The 13,862-nt window shown below is 50.4% G+C and overlaps 1 protein-coding gene across 2 annotated transcripts in view; it reads right to left on the bottom strand.

Moving 5' to 3' along the window:
* Positions 1-443: 443 nt before the first annotated feature.
* ATL1 (atlastin GTPase 1) overlaps positions 444-13,862 on the bottom strand; it is a 29,087-nt gene continuing 15,668 nt past the window's right edge. The window contains exons 7-14 of one of the 2 annotated variants that reach the window (XM_066321491.1): positions 10,950-11,042; positions 9,811-9,949; positions 8,416-8,543; positions 7,777-7,833; positions 7,039-7,110; positions 5,963-6,394; positions 4,434-4,448; positions 444-870 (exon numbers count right to left, since the gene is read on the bottom strand). In XM_066321491.1, the coding sequence (XP_066177588.1) occupies positions 760-870; positions 4,434-4,448; positions 5,963-6,394; positions 7,039-7,110; positions 7,777-7,833; positions 8,416-8,543; positions 9,811-9,949; positions 10,950-11,042 (1,047 nt within the window). In that variant the 3' untranslated portion in view covers positions 444-759. The remainder of the gene's footprint in view (positions 871-4,433; positions 4,449-5,962; positions 6,395-7,038; positions 7,111-7,776; positions 7,834-8,415; positions 8,544-9,810; positions 9,950-10,949; positions 11,043-13,862) is intronic. The other variant, XM_066321492.1, reaches the window with a different exon arrangement.

Genomic DNA, 13,862 nt, shown 5'->3' with positions numbered 1-13,862 from the left:
ACTCCACGATCCCAAATCAAACCAAACATGTAAAAAAAAACCCAGAGGAGAAGCTCTTGCCCAGGTAATAAAGAACTTTTCCATGTAGAAGCGACTTCTTAGGAACCAAAAGCAAACTTTAATAGTCCTGACAATAAAAGAATAGAACTGTACCACACATCCTATGCACTATCATGGATAAATATGTACAGAAATACAGTGAAACTTCCTCCAGCACAGCTACAAAGTGACACTTTGTGCAGACAAACAGAAACGGCCGCGTTCCTCACAGCACCGTTAACAGACCATTAGCAGAAGTGCCCTTACAGTGTCTGATAAAGCAAGTTAATACATTTTAATTATGTGTACGTAATTAAACAGTTAAACAAAGGGAAAAAACGTGGTTACATGTTATAACTTCTTCAAGTACCTGAAATAAATTGGCTTTTGGATAAACTTCGGCCTTTTTAGTTGCAGTATCACGTAAATTATCGTTTCCTCAGTGGTGACTAATTAAGAAGGGGGAAATAAGGCTTCATAAATGAGCTGGGAGTCGCTGGCTATGACAAACCAAAGCTCTGGGCTGCGGCAGTGCCCTATGTACACAGGGACAGGACACATCCATGCTGGCCCTGCCCCGGCGGGACCGCTCCCCCTGCTCCCGGCGGGCTCGGGGACGGACACGGGGTGAGGGTGGCGATCCGAGAGGAGCCGTCCGTGCCTGGGCCGTGCACAGCTGGAACACGCCGGGACTGCGCCTGTGGGATCGCTCCTTCCTTCCTACACCTTCTTCCTGTCGGAGCCCTCGGCGGGCTCGTCTCGCGGCGCGGGGAAGGCATGGTGGTACAGGTGTCTGTGGGTGGCGGCCGCGCTGTACAGCTTGTACAAGGCCTGCGGAGAGACACACGGTCACTGAGCAGCCCCTTCCCACACCCAGGGAATCCCAGTCCCAGGGAATCCCAAACCCAAGGAACCCTGATCCAGCCCAGTCCACGCGGCCTCTGCGTGTTCTGCGCACCAGCGCGCTCGGGTCAAGTGCCCAACATACAAAGGGCTCCAGCTCACGGGTTTAGGACCTGAGAGAATACCTGGAGCTGTGTCAGAGGAGGTTTAGGTAGGATTTCAGGGAAATGTTCTTCCCCCAGAGAGTGCTGGGCACTGCCCCGGCCCCCCAGGGAATGGTGACATTCCCAAGGCTGCCAGAGCTCCAGGAGTGTTTGGACAATGCTCTCAGCGATGCCCAGGGTGGGATTGTTGGGGAGTCTATGCATGGCCGGGAGTTGTGCTGGATGATCCTTGTGGGCCCCTTCCAGTTCAGGACATTCTGTGACTCTACAATTCTAATTTTTCAAGCACCTCATCCCCGTTGAACTGTATTAAATCATTATTTGGACTGTGAGTGAGGCATTAGGAGGGTGTTTTTCTCTGCATGTTTCACACACAGAGTTTTGATTCCTGCAGCCTCAGCGTTTGCTCTACCCCTCCAGGCAGCTCCATAATTGCAACAGCCCAAGGGCTGGGGATGGGACAGGTCATTGTCCCCATCAGTTTTCTGCAGATGATGTGGATTTTTTCCGATTTTATCATTTTCTGTTTGTCCTGGAGCCAGATCAGGCTCAGAACAGGCAGGAGCAGCTCTGGGGCTGCACTTCCCGCACAGAACTGATGGCACAGCAGCCCCAGGGCAGGGAGCACACTCTGATCCCACGGAGTGACAGGTGAGTGCCTTAGGACTCAGTGCTGGCTGTCCCCAGCAGTGTGTGTTCTGTCAGCAGCTGTTAAACCAGGTGGGGCTGTGTTCTTTATCCCTTCCAGGACCCATCTTCCCTGCAGGGGATATCTGCTGTTCATGGGCCATCCAGGCTCACTCCATGGCTGATACAATTCCAGCATCCCATTGGGAGAGGCTCCAGCCAGGGGGAGGAGCCCAGCATTCCTACCTGGATCAAACCTGGCATTCAGAACACCAGCACAGTCTGTTTGCACTGGATTCCCAGAGGGAGACTGGACCCATCTCAGCACCACTGGATCCTTCTCCAGGATCATCTCTGCTCCAACAGAACCACATCTGTCACTGCAGGAGGACTGGATTGGGCTGACACCAACACCCCAACCAACAGGGGGTCAGCCTGTGTTTCACTCTGGCAGGGTTTTTTTGTACTAATGCATTTTTATTTTAATTTTCCTAGTAAAGGACTGTTATTCCTATTCCCATATCTTTCCTGAAAGCCCCTTAATTTCAAAATGATAATAATTCAGAGGGAGGGGGCTTACATTTTCCATTTCAAGGGGGGCTCCTCCCTTCCTTAGCAGACACCTGACTTTCCAAAACAAGACAGTAACACTCCTCATGCCCCTCCCTGCCTCCTCCCCACCTTTGTCCCAGAGCAAACGGCACAGGAGCTGCCAGGACATGGCTCTGGCTGCTGAGGACTTGGTGTGACTGTCACAGCTCTGACATTGCCTGTTCAAATGAACTTGATGGGCAAGGAAAAAACCAACCCAAACCCCATCAGTTCCTGCTGGGAACCGCTGGCAAGCCAGGATTAGCTCTGGCAGGGGTGGGAAGGGGCACCTGAACAGCAGAAACGCACACACTGACAGGGTGATGAGTTCCTTGTGTGCTCAGGAGGTGAATGAAGGAGAGGCTGAAGGAGCAGAGAGGAAGAGGAGGGTGAGATGCCCCCAGCAGTGTCATACAGGATGCTGATCACATCCCAAAAAGGCTTTTGGGAACAGAAGTGGTGTCTGGGAACACAGTGGACAGGTGGAGACTTCACACAGCTTCTGCACTGGTCTTCCTTGAAAATTCACCGGGTGATCTTGCAGTATTTTGTGCTATTTTAGAGGGTTTTGTGATGCCAAACCAGTCCCACAGTGCTGATTTTTACATGACAGGGTTTGTTCAGCACCTTCATCCACAGCAAATCCTGTGCTCTGCCTCTTGGTATCCCTGAGGTACCAAAGGACTGTTGGGAGGAATGAGGGATGGGATGGTTTTTAACAGCTTGAGTTTCTTCTAAAGGAACTCCCCACACAACTCAGTGGCTCAGGAGGCGACACTGGGCTTTGGTGACATGGGAAAACATGGAAATGTTTCATGCCACACCTGGGCCAGGCTGGGGAGGCACATGGATACAGAGCTGGAATAAATAATGTCCTTGTGCAGGAAATTTGTCATTTTTTGCTTTAATCAGATCCTGGTGAGGCTTTGCCCAAGGAACATTCCTGGTGTTCACACTGGGATCCTGTAGTGCTGGGTAGGAAGAGCACAGGGAGCTGGGCACACAAAGAGCTGTGATAAATCAGAATCCCAGAATGGACTGGGTTGGAAGGGACCGCCACAGACCATTCAGTTCCAATCCCCCTGGAATGGGCAGAGACACCTTCCACTTTCTCAGGCTGCTCCAAGCCCCATCCAACCCGATCTGAACATTTTCAGGGATCCAGGGGCAGCCACAGCTTCTCTGGGCACCCTGTGCCAGGGCCTCACCACCCTCAGCCAGGAATTCCTTCCCAATATCCCATCTATCCCTGCCCTCTGGCAGTGGAAAGCTATTCCCTGTGTCCTGTCCCTCCATCCCTTGTCCCAAGTCCCTCTCCAACTCTCCTGGTGCCTCTTCAGGCCCTGCAAGGGGCTCTGAGCTCTCCCTGGAGCCTTCTCTCCAGGTGAACTCTCCCAGTTCTCCCAGACTGGCTCCAGAGCAGAGGGGCTCCAACCCTTGGAGTATTTCTGTGGCTCCTCTGGACTTGTTCCAGCAGCTCCACATCCTTCTGATGCTGGACCCCAGGGCTGGAGGCAGCTCTCCTGGTGGGGTCTCACCTGAGAGGGGCAGAATCTCCCTCTCTCACCCAGGTTTTGCTGTTCCTGGAAGGGCTGTGTATAGGCACCATTTCCCCTTGGAGCAGATCCCCTGCCATGCTGGGAGAGCAGGATTGTGTTTCATGTGCTGCCCAGGAAGATGCTGGGGGGTGAACTGTGCCTGTGCCTCCTGGGCTCTGCATTCAGCTTAATCCAATATGGGGTGGCTTTTCCCAAAAAACAACACCCACAGCAATTCCAGCAGCACTGAGAGGCCTTGCCAGGCATGGGGGCTCCTCTGCCTGCAGCCACACAGTTGGTGCTCCAGAACAATCTGGGGGTTGGGTTTGACCTCCTGGCACAAGAAAATCCCCAAACAGAACTGATGAGAGAAAGATGAAAATCCCCATCGTATCCTGACATTCCCCACCCAAACCTCTCTCACACTTGGCTCCTGGAGCTCAGTGCCCACATCCATGCCATTCCCCAGGCATCTGGATCTCAGGGAACAGCCAGAGCCAGCAGCTGCTGCCCAGAGCCCTGGTGACTCCCATCCTCCAGCAGCTCAAACATGCTTTTGGGGCCAAGATGATTTCCCAGGAGCCAGGGCCAGGCTGGCCCCGGCAGCATGCGGAGAACAAGAGCCACTTACCTCATTCGTGCTTCCCTGGGAGAGGCATTGGGAAAGGGGAGACAGAAAAAGAAACAACTCTGTGGATCTCAGTGGCCATGGGAGATCATCCCTGGGGTGTCCATCCCAAACTAGTTCCCTCCCTGCTTTGTCCATCCCTCCTGCACCACTCCCATGGGACAGAGCTGCTGGTTTGTGGTGGGCAGAGTCACCCAACCCAGCACCTCCCCTCTGCCACAGCTCTCTCCTGGGAGAACTATCCCTCTGCTTGGAAAGCCAGGAACAGCTCCAAGCACTTTACCCTCTTTCATTTTCCCCCCAGCTGGACATGTTGCAAGTGGGCAGCACCTCTGGCTTCCTGCTGCCTGTGTCCTGTCCTTGCTGAACTCCCACTGCTTCCTGCACTGGGATGGGCTCAAATATTCCAGCACATCCCAAAGGCTCCTGGGAATTGTCCCTGGGCAAAGAGCCACTGCAAGGGGCTTTACTGGGGGTGCTCAGGTGCTGGGGACAGGGCAGCTGGGATGAACCCACCTGGGACACCTCTCTGCTGAGCAGCACCACTGGGATGAAGGGACATCAGTAAATGCTGCCTGTATTTCCCCCACAGCTGCACAGTCAGCTGCAGCAGCACAGGGTAGCAGGGAAATGTGCTTGTTCTCCATGAAAACCTTGCTGGTGGAGGAAAAGCAGGGAAGAAGAAGGGCCCTTTTTGCCAGAAATCAGAGCTGGGATGGCTCCTGAGGGATGAGCTCACCCAGCTCTGCTGTGGGAAGAGCATGAGGGCACTGCAGCCCTTTTGGCTCTCTGGACACATGGATTGTGCCCCTGGGTGGGGTGCAGGGGTTTCTGTTTTCTGCAGTGGGAATAGGGAAGGGCTGCAATGGGAAATCAGGGTGTGGTGCCAAATCAGGCAGAGCCAAGATCTGGCCTCGACCGCTGGAAGAGCCAAAATCACTGCCCTGAACCTGGGGAGAGCAATGGCAGCTCCCCTTGAACAGCCACAGCCATGCACACACCAAACACACGCACCAGGATCGTCACCAGGAAATCCCTGGCAGAGCTGCCCATGCCCACAAAGCTCCACAAACTCACATCTGGTGACGGGTAAGACAAGAAAAAGGCAGAACAAAAGAGCTTTCTGGGAGTTTTCTCAGATCTACACAGCTTGTTTTCCACACTGGACAGGAACTGCAGGCTCAGGGACACAGCTCCAGCCTCTGCTGCAGCCACAGAGCAGCCCCATGACCTCCCTCTTACAACAAACTCCACAAACTGATCTGCAAACAATTCCTCTGCCCCTCCTTCTCCCCATGATGGAAGGTCCAAGGAATGGATTAAAACTTCAATTAAAACTGAAAAGGTGTCCCTGCACTGATCACAGCACAAGCAGATGGACCTAACAACCCTTAAAACCCAAACCATCTCCAAAGGGGGAGTAAAACCCCGAGAAAACTGAAACTCAAAGCTTAAAAGCTTAGAAACCCCAGTGGGGTGCAGGGAGGGCGCTTTTTGCGTGCCAGTTGGAAATCAAAAGCTCTTTATCCTACCTGGTCCCACAAGGCTGCAGCCACTTGGTCTATTACAGCTCCCAGTTCTCTGTACTCCCCAGAGTATCTGATATAAGCCCAGGTACAGAGTGTGATAAGTGTCAAGCCCAGAATCATGTTGCACAGGCTGGCTATGATGTCCAAGCCAATGAAGCCAGTGATGCCAGCCAGGACGTAGGTGATGAAGATGACGACGAAGAGCGTGGCCGGGGTGCGGGCGGCGTGGAAGATGTTCTTGCTATCGTTGTGTTTGATGTACTGGATGTAGAGCTCGTCGATCTCAGCCTCCAGCTGCTGCAGGTAGCGCCGGCTGAACTCCTCCCCGCCCATCTTCTTCACGCCGCGGAAAAGCCGCACGGCCTCGTCCCGCAGCTCCGCGTGCTTGGCCTGCAGGTCACTGGGAGCCAGGAAGGGTTTGTCCCCACCGCACACCTGAGGGGGGAGCACGGGGAGAGAGATGCTGGGATGACACTGCTGACACAGGGGAATCATTCCTGACACAGGGGAATCACTCCTGAAATGTCACTCCTTATACATGGACATCACTCCTGAAATGTCACTGCTGAAATAGGGAAATCACTCCTGAAATGTCACTTTTGACACAGGGAAATTAATCCTGAAATGTCACTCGTTATACACAGACATCCCTCCTGAAATGTCATTGCTGACACAGTGAAATCACTGCTGACATGGTGAAACCACTCCTGACACAGGGAAATCACCCCTGAAACAAACCCCTTAACACAAGGAAATCTGAAATCAGGGTTAGGGATTAGGGGTCAGGGTTTGGGAAGGAACTCCTGGCTCTGAGCGTGGGGAGGCCCTGGCACAGGGTGCCCAGAGAAGCTGTGGCTGCCCCAGCAGTCCTGGAAGTGCCCAAGGCCAGGCTGGATGGGGCTTGCAGCATGCTGGGACAGTGGAAGGTGTCCCTGCCCATGGCAGGGGGTGGCACTGAACAAGCTTTAAGGTCCCTTCCAACCCAAACCACTCAGGGATTCCATGAATCTGTGACAGGAGAGCCAGGAGACAAGAAGGGACAAGAAGGGGCAGGAAGGGATACACTCAGGACCACCCACCTCTTCCATCCTCTTGCTGTAGGTGTCTTTGGCAGTGGCAACTGCTGCTAAATTGTTGGCTTCTGCTGTGGCCTGTAAGGGCAAAAGGGGCACAAAATTTAGGTGCAGAAGGACAGGGTTAAGCTGTGCAAGTGGCAGGGCCACACATGGACACAGCCAGGATGTGTGTGACACCCAGAATTAGCCAAGGGGCTCTCCCAGCCTCCAACTGCTCCCAAGATAAGTTCATCCCATATTTACACATCCAAAAGCCTACATGAAGAGAGGATTCCTACCTTCCAAGCCAGACCTACGAAAACTTTGGCTTCAGCTGTGGGAAGCAGCAAGGAAAGCGATAAAAGGCTCAGCCACAAGTAAACAGCTCCAGCTGCAACCCCTGGCAAGGCTGGCTGGCTCCAGCAGCCGCTTCCCACATCCTTGGGGCCACACAGGTGTCACCTCCCTGAGTGGCCCCAAGGATGTCATTCACCTGCAGGGAATCATTCCAGCTGAGATGGCTGGTGCTGTGTGCAACCAGCAATTTCCCACAGCCTATCCCAGGTGTGATTCCTCAGCCATGTCAGGCTACTGATGCCAAAGGCTTCCCCAAGTGCTGTTCCCTGGGCGGCTACACTGAGGCATTTGGAATAAAGACACAGCAGAGCCCCTGTGCTGCATTGGCTGGACACCTCTGTTAGTTCCTGAGAATTCATGGCAATTCCGGTGCAGGAATTCCCACAGCTCCCACTCAACACATACCTGCAGCATTGACTTGGGGTGTGGCAACTCCTCCCCTTGGTAGATCCTTATGTATGCCTGGAAAAGCACAGGGAAAAGGGAATCATGTGGAATGCAGCACACAGGAGCAACAGCAACCACCCCCACCCAGCTCCAGCCAGGATTTAGAAGCAGGGAAGAGAAGGATGTTCCAGCACAAGCTGGCTTTGGTCAGAAAATGCCACTCCTTGGGTGGCTTGGGTCAGTCACTGGAGGCTCTCCCTCCTCCTCTCATTCCCAGTGTCCCTCCCAAAGGATCTGCACCTACCTCTGTCCCTTCCCTGAAGGAGAAGGAGCCAAGGTAGCCCTGCAGAGTAGGTGGTGACAATTACTCACCACTGTCTCGCATGGAAATGTCCCAGTAGCCATGACAACAAAAATAAGCTTTTTCCAAAGGCAATTGGAATACAGCCCTCAGCTTATCCCCCTCTAGCCCTCAATTCTCCAGGGAAGGAAAACATCTCCTCCCAATTTTGGGCTTGCTGTGTGGTCAAACACACGACCATGAGGTGTTTGACCTCTGCTGCAGTGAGTCAGGACTGTCAGTGCTGCTGCTGCTTTCCCCTTTAGCTACAGCAAAATTCCACAGAGGAATAAATCCACTTTCTCTTAAATAAATACCTTAAAATACTCCACAAGACCCCGACAGGTGATATGGTTTCCATTGATCTCCTTAATGTCCAGGTTCTCGGGACTAAGAAGCCAAGGAATCAAAATCTTCAAGTTCTTGATGAACTCATCATCTATTTCTGGGGGAAAAAAAAAAGAAAAACGAGGAATCACAGAGTCCCAGGACAGTCTGGGTTGGAAGGGACATTAAAGATCATCATGTTCCAAAGGGTCTTCCCCCAGAGGGTGAAAGGAACAGGTTCCACAGAGAATTGTTATGGCCCCAAGGCTGCCCAGAGCTCCAGGAGGATTTGGACAAAGCTCTCAGGGATGCACAGGGTGGGATTTCTGGTGTTTCCATCAAATTAAATTGTATGGGACTGAAGGCAGAAAACAACAGTGCAACAACCAGGAATTCAGAAGGTACAGAGAGCAGGGAAGATCCTCCACATTTCTTCCATCAGAGCACAAAAAGCTGAATACAGCTCAGAGGCAACACAAAAATGGTGAAAATTGTGTCAAGAAGCTGCTGACAGCTCCTGTCTGCGCACAGCACTTGTTCCATACTCCTCAGCACATGAGATTTAGGGGGAGCTCCAGGGATCAGCTCAGTTTCCACCAGCACATCTCCCTCCTGCTGTCCCACTGTCCCTCCTGCTTAGCATGGAGTTTGCCAGGAGAGCAAGTCTGAGCCAGACAAAACCAGGGGAAAACTCACATCTTTGCCTGCTAATTTATTTTAAGTAGCTAATGGTCCATTTTACTGCTAAGAATGCAACAGTCTGGAACCAGCCACTCTGGTGAGGAGTTCACAACAAACACCTAAAAATATCCCCAGCACGTGGTTCCTTTCAGGGTGGAGAATCTCACCACAGCTCTATTCTCCTTCTCCCTTTTTTTTTTTAATGTGCTGAACCAAGCCTGTCCTGTAGGGAAATCACTGATCAGATAAGTCAAGGAGATTAAATATTCCCTGGAAAGCTTTTCAAAGTGAAATAACGTTCGGAGAGCTTGTGGAACCAGCCTTTCACCCACCACAAGCACCAGCCTTGCAGCAAGCAGGCTCTGCCAGCGCAGGCAAGGCACAGGAATTTACTGCAGGCTTAACACCATGTCCATAAACATCTAGTCTCATCCCTTCCCTTCCCAGTTTTCCTATCAGTGGCCTGGGTATTGCCAGCAGCTCTCAGGCCTTGTCAGCCTCCCACACCTTTTCTCTCTCCACATCTTGTCTGCTGCACTGGGAAGAAGTAGATGGGGTTGTGAACATCACTGGGTGGAGGATCCAACTCCTCTCCCAGAAGTTTTTTTCCACAGAAAATACTTATGGGGGTTTCAGCAAGAAGCAGGACAGTCTGCCAGGGTTTCTAAGAAATCAGGGTAGAAACCAGAACTTTGCCTTTGTACCTTTCAGTTTTCCATCGAAATTGGGGTTGGTGGCAACTTTGAGGCCGGGGTGAGGTAAGAGGAAGCAGGAGATTTTGGTGAAGCAGGAATGGATGTGCTTCCTGACATTTTGCAGCTCTTCGTGCTGATTGCCTGACACCTGTGGAGACAATGAAGCATAGAATATCCTGAGCTGGAAGTGCCCACAAGGATCATCAAATCCAGTGCCTGGCCCTGCACAGACATCTCAACAATCCCACTCTGGGGATCCCTGAGAGTGTTGTCCAAACACTTCTGGAGCTCTGTCAGCTTTGGAATGTCACCATTCCCTGGGGAGCCTGGGCAGTGCCCAGCACCCTCTGGGGGAAGGACTTTTCCCTGAAATCCAACCTAAACCTCCCCTGGCACAGCTCCAGCTGTTCCCTCAGGTTCTCTCAGTGGTCACCAGAGAGAAGAGCTTGGTGCTGCCCCCAATTTTCCAGTTTGGGGTCAGTGAGTTTCCTTCTGCTAGGAATACTGTGGGATAAAGCTGGCAGGAGCACAGGATACTCCACACTGTGGCTATAAAGTGGGGGAAAGGAACACAGAAGATTCCATAGGCATGAGGACAAAGAGAAGGAACTGGAGTATCTCTAACCACATGCCCTGCAGCATGTTATTATCAGTTGGAAAATGCACATGTCTGTGAATGACTGGAATACAGAAACATTTGGGATTTCCCACGAGGGCATTCCTTGTCTTACATTTAATTAGGTCTCTCCACTACCAGATCACCCATGAATTTCCTGACTGATCCCAAGCAGCCCTTGCCCATCATTTTTTATTGTACAACTCCCCAATTACTAAAGCATCATTCCCAGTCTCTTGGGAATCTGCTGACTCCCATTGCTGTCCACTGTCCCAGGGAGCTGGCATGGGGCAGAAGTCTGAACATGGCAAGGAAATTCATCCTCCCCAAATGGCTCCTCTGTGATTTTAAGGCACTGAGTGTGACCATAACCAGCACTGCAGCTCACACTTGACATCCAGTGCTGAGGCTCAACAGGAAAATCATGGAATCACATAGTGGAGTGGGTTGGAAAGGACCTTACAGGCCATCCAATTCCACAGCCTACCATGGGCAGGGACACTTCCACTATCCAACAGCAAGCAAAATGTACCTTCAGCCTCTTCTCCAAAAATCTTGCACCACCATCAGATCCATAGGAAAATTCGTAAGGAAAGCTCCAGTCACGAACAAGGAATATAAGGGACTGGAAAACAAACAACAGTGGGATCAGTGACCTGCTGCTCAGAGCCCACAGCAGTGCCTGAGCACCGTCTGCACCCTCATCTTCAATTCACACCACACCAAAACCTGGCCCTGAGTCTTTTCCCAGCTCCAGCAGCATCTCCCACCTTTTCTGGTGGAAATCAGAGGTTCCTGTGTGCAGGGACTGAGACCACGCCACTATCCCACAAGGAAAAGGGGGAGCACCCCCCAGATTGCTGCACCAGTTGGAGTCCCTGGCTGGGAGAACAACATCAATCATCTAAACTGGCCAAGAAAAAGAGATTATTGCTAACCAGGACAAAAGGCAGCAAGCTCCCTAATTCCAGCCACATTTAGTTCCATCCTATGGGAATTCTACAGGCTCATTTTTTCTGCCTTTTTCACTGGGCAGCCTTCCAGACAGACTTTTAATGAGAAGCAGCTGCAGAGGAATGAGGGTGAATAAGAAATCATTGGCTTTTGTAATCTTTATTGAGGCATTCAAAGTTCCTGGGCAATAAATAAATAAATACCAGAACGGTCAACTTTGAATCTTTGAAAAAAAGAAGTTTTCAGAAAAAAAATCGGGTCTCCACTGCCTTATCTGTAGAAGGGAGCAATATCCCATGTAGGAAATAAAGGGTTTGGAGGGAGAAGTCCTGAATGCCAAAGCCCAGGAGCGTCTGGCAGAGCTGCCAGAGCTCCTCTCATGCACATGGATAAGCAAATCAGCAAGTGGAACCCATTTCATTGGAATTTCCCTAAAATTTATCTATGTTTAGAACAAAAATCTAACAGAGGGAGGGGAAATATTCCTGCTATTTCTATTCCATAAAACATCAGAAAAAGTTAAAAAAAAAAAAAGGGAGAGAACAGTGAGTTGGCCTTTTTGAATTGCAGGAGAAGCCACAGTGACTGCACCCAGTGAGCTGGTTCAGGACATGTTGTTCTCAAACACCAGGAGATGCTTAAGAGACATGTCCATGTTTAGGACTTTTCCACAAACACATTATGCACGCCTTAAATTGGGAGATTTTTTTTTTTCTGAAGTAAAATTGTTCCAGACAGGCTGTGTTTACCACTGCCTTTGTGAAGGCCCCGCATTCAGGGCCAGCCTGTGGTGAGGGCTCCTCAGAGTGAGGAGAGACAAAGAGAAATGAGGAGGGAGACAAAGGGAAAAGTCTCACTTCCCTTGCCTTCCAGCAGCATCAATGCCACTGCAGTTTATTCACCATCACACTTGGAGAATCTCAGGATCCCAGGATAGTTTGGGTTGGAAGGGATCTTAAATCCCATACAGTGTCACCCCTGTATGGGCAGGGACACCTCCCACTATCCCAGATTCCTCCAAGTCCTCTCCAAGCTGGCCCTGGACACTCCCAGGGATGGGGCAGCCACAGTTTCTCTGGGAAAACTCTGCCAGGGCCTCCCTACCTTCACTTTTCCTGCTTTTTAATCAACACTCTCACATTTAAAAACATGTCCTGCAGGAACCAGCCCATGCTGGATGTGGACAGGAGATCATTTCTCAGCTGGCCACAGCACCACTGACCCTCCTGCCACATTTGTCACAGCCACAAGGGTCCCAAGCATCGTTTGATAATTTTCCCCTGATCATTAATGAAGATGACATTGAATCAGAGAGAGCCTAGGGGGATCCCAAGGAAACACTTCTGAAGGATGATGATTCCCTGGTACAATTAGTTCAGCATGCTCTGGCATCTATCAGTTAATGAGTTTTTAATCCATTAACAATGGATTAAACCAGACAATGCTGACTTCATTTGCTTTTAATCAGCATCTTGGAGAGATAAGGCTGACAGAAAGCCACGGATCATGGCGAGAGTTACCTTTATCAACCCAACTCTGGTCCTTCAGAAATTGATAATCAGATTGTTTGACAAGACTCACCATCCACAAACTGTGACTCGACAGCAATTCCTGTGTTTGGGAAAATCAGAGCCTATTATCCAGCCCTAATGATTTAAGCATGTTTAAATTTCCCCTCACAGCCTCCTTTTTACTGATGGAGTAGGAAGTATCTCAGTTTCACTAGAATATTTGGCTACATTATCCCCACAGTCTTTAAATAAGGAGCAGGAATATTTATTTAACGTCTGGCTTTTTACTGTACCATGTTACAACGATCTTCAAGCTCTTCCCTGTCAATATTTTTAAGATATATATTTGTAGTTTTACCATTTATCAGTCACCAGCCCACAGCAGACTCCAATACACCTTAAAAATCTCAATTTTTCCATTGGTTGTATTTTTTTACCTTTTAATTTTATTTCCACTTCCTGACCACAGACACCCTTAGTCCTTCCAGGACAACAAAATCTCTTTTTATGTGGGAATACAAATGTAAAATAGCTGTAACTAATTCCCAATTACTCTCCAGATTTTTACAGCATAATTTGTTCTCTGCTGGTTTTTACTTTAGGAAGTTCACAAACCCTCATCCAACCTAATTAAAACACTCCTGTGTCCTTAAAAACAGGAACTAACCTCACCTACTGTGAATGCCCAATGCTCTCCCTTTTTTTAAAACACCAGCTTTTCACAGGTTGGGGAGCAGAAGGATGAACAGATGTCCCTCATTTGAAGTTAAAACCTCACTTGCACTGAGTTTTCCCACAGCTCTGCTAATCCTTATCCTTTCATTTTGCCAGGAGCAGGGATTCCCAGGGCAGGTGAGTTCAAACCTCTCAGAACAAAGGTTGGGCAGAGTTCCTGGCTACAGAGACTGACAAACCTGCTGCAAAACCAGCTGCTTTCCAAGCCTGGCAGGACAGGGCAGAGCTTTGTTGGATGGCAAGGG

The sequence above is a fragment of the Sylvia atricapilla genome, chromosome 6, assembly GCF_009819655.1.
Source record: "Sylvia atricapilla isolate bSylAtr1 chromosome 6, bSylAtr1.pri, whole genome shotgun sequence".
NCBI lineage: Eukaryota > Metazoa > Chordata > Aves > Passeriformes > Sylviidae > Sylvia > Sylvia atricapilla.
Note: the sequence above shows the minus strand (reverse complement) of the source record. Positions and strands in the feature narration are given on the sequence as shown.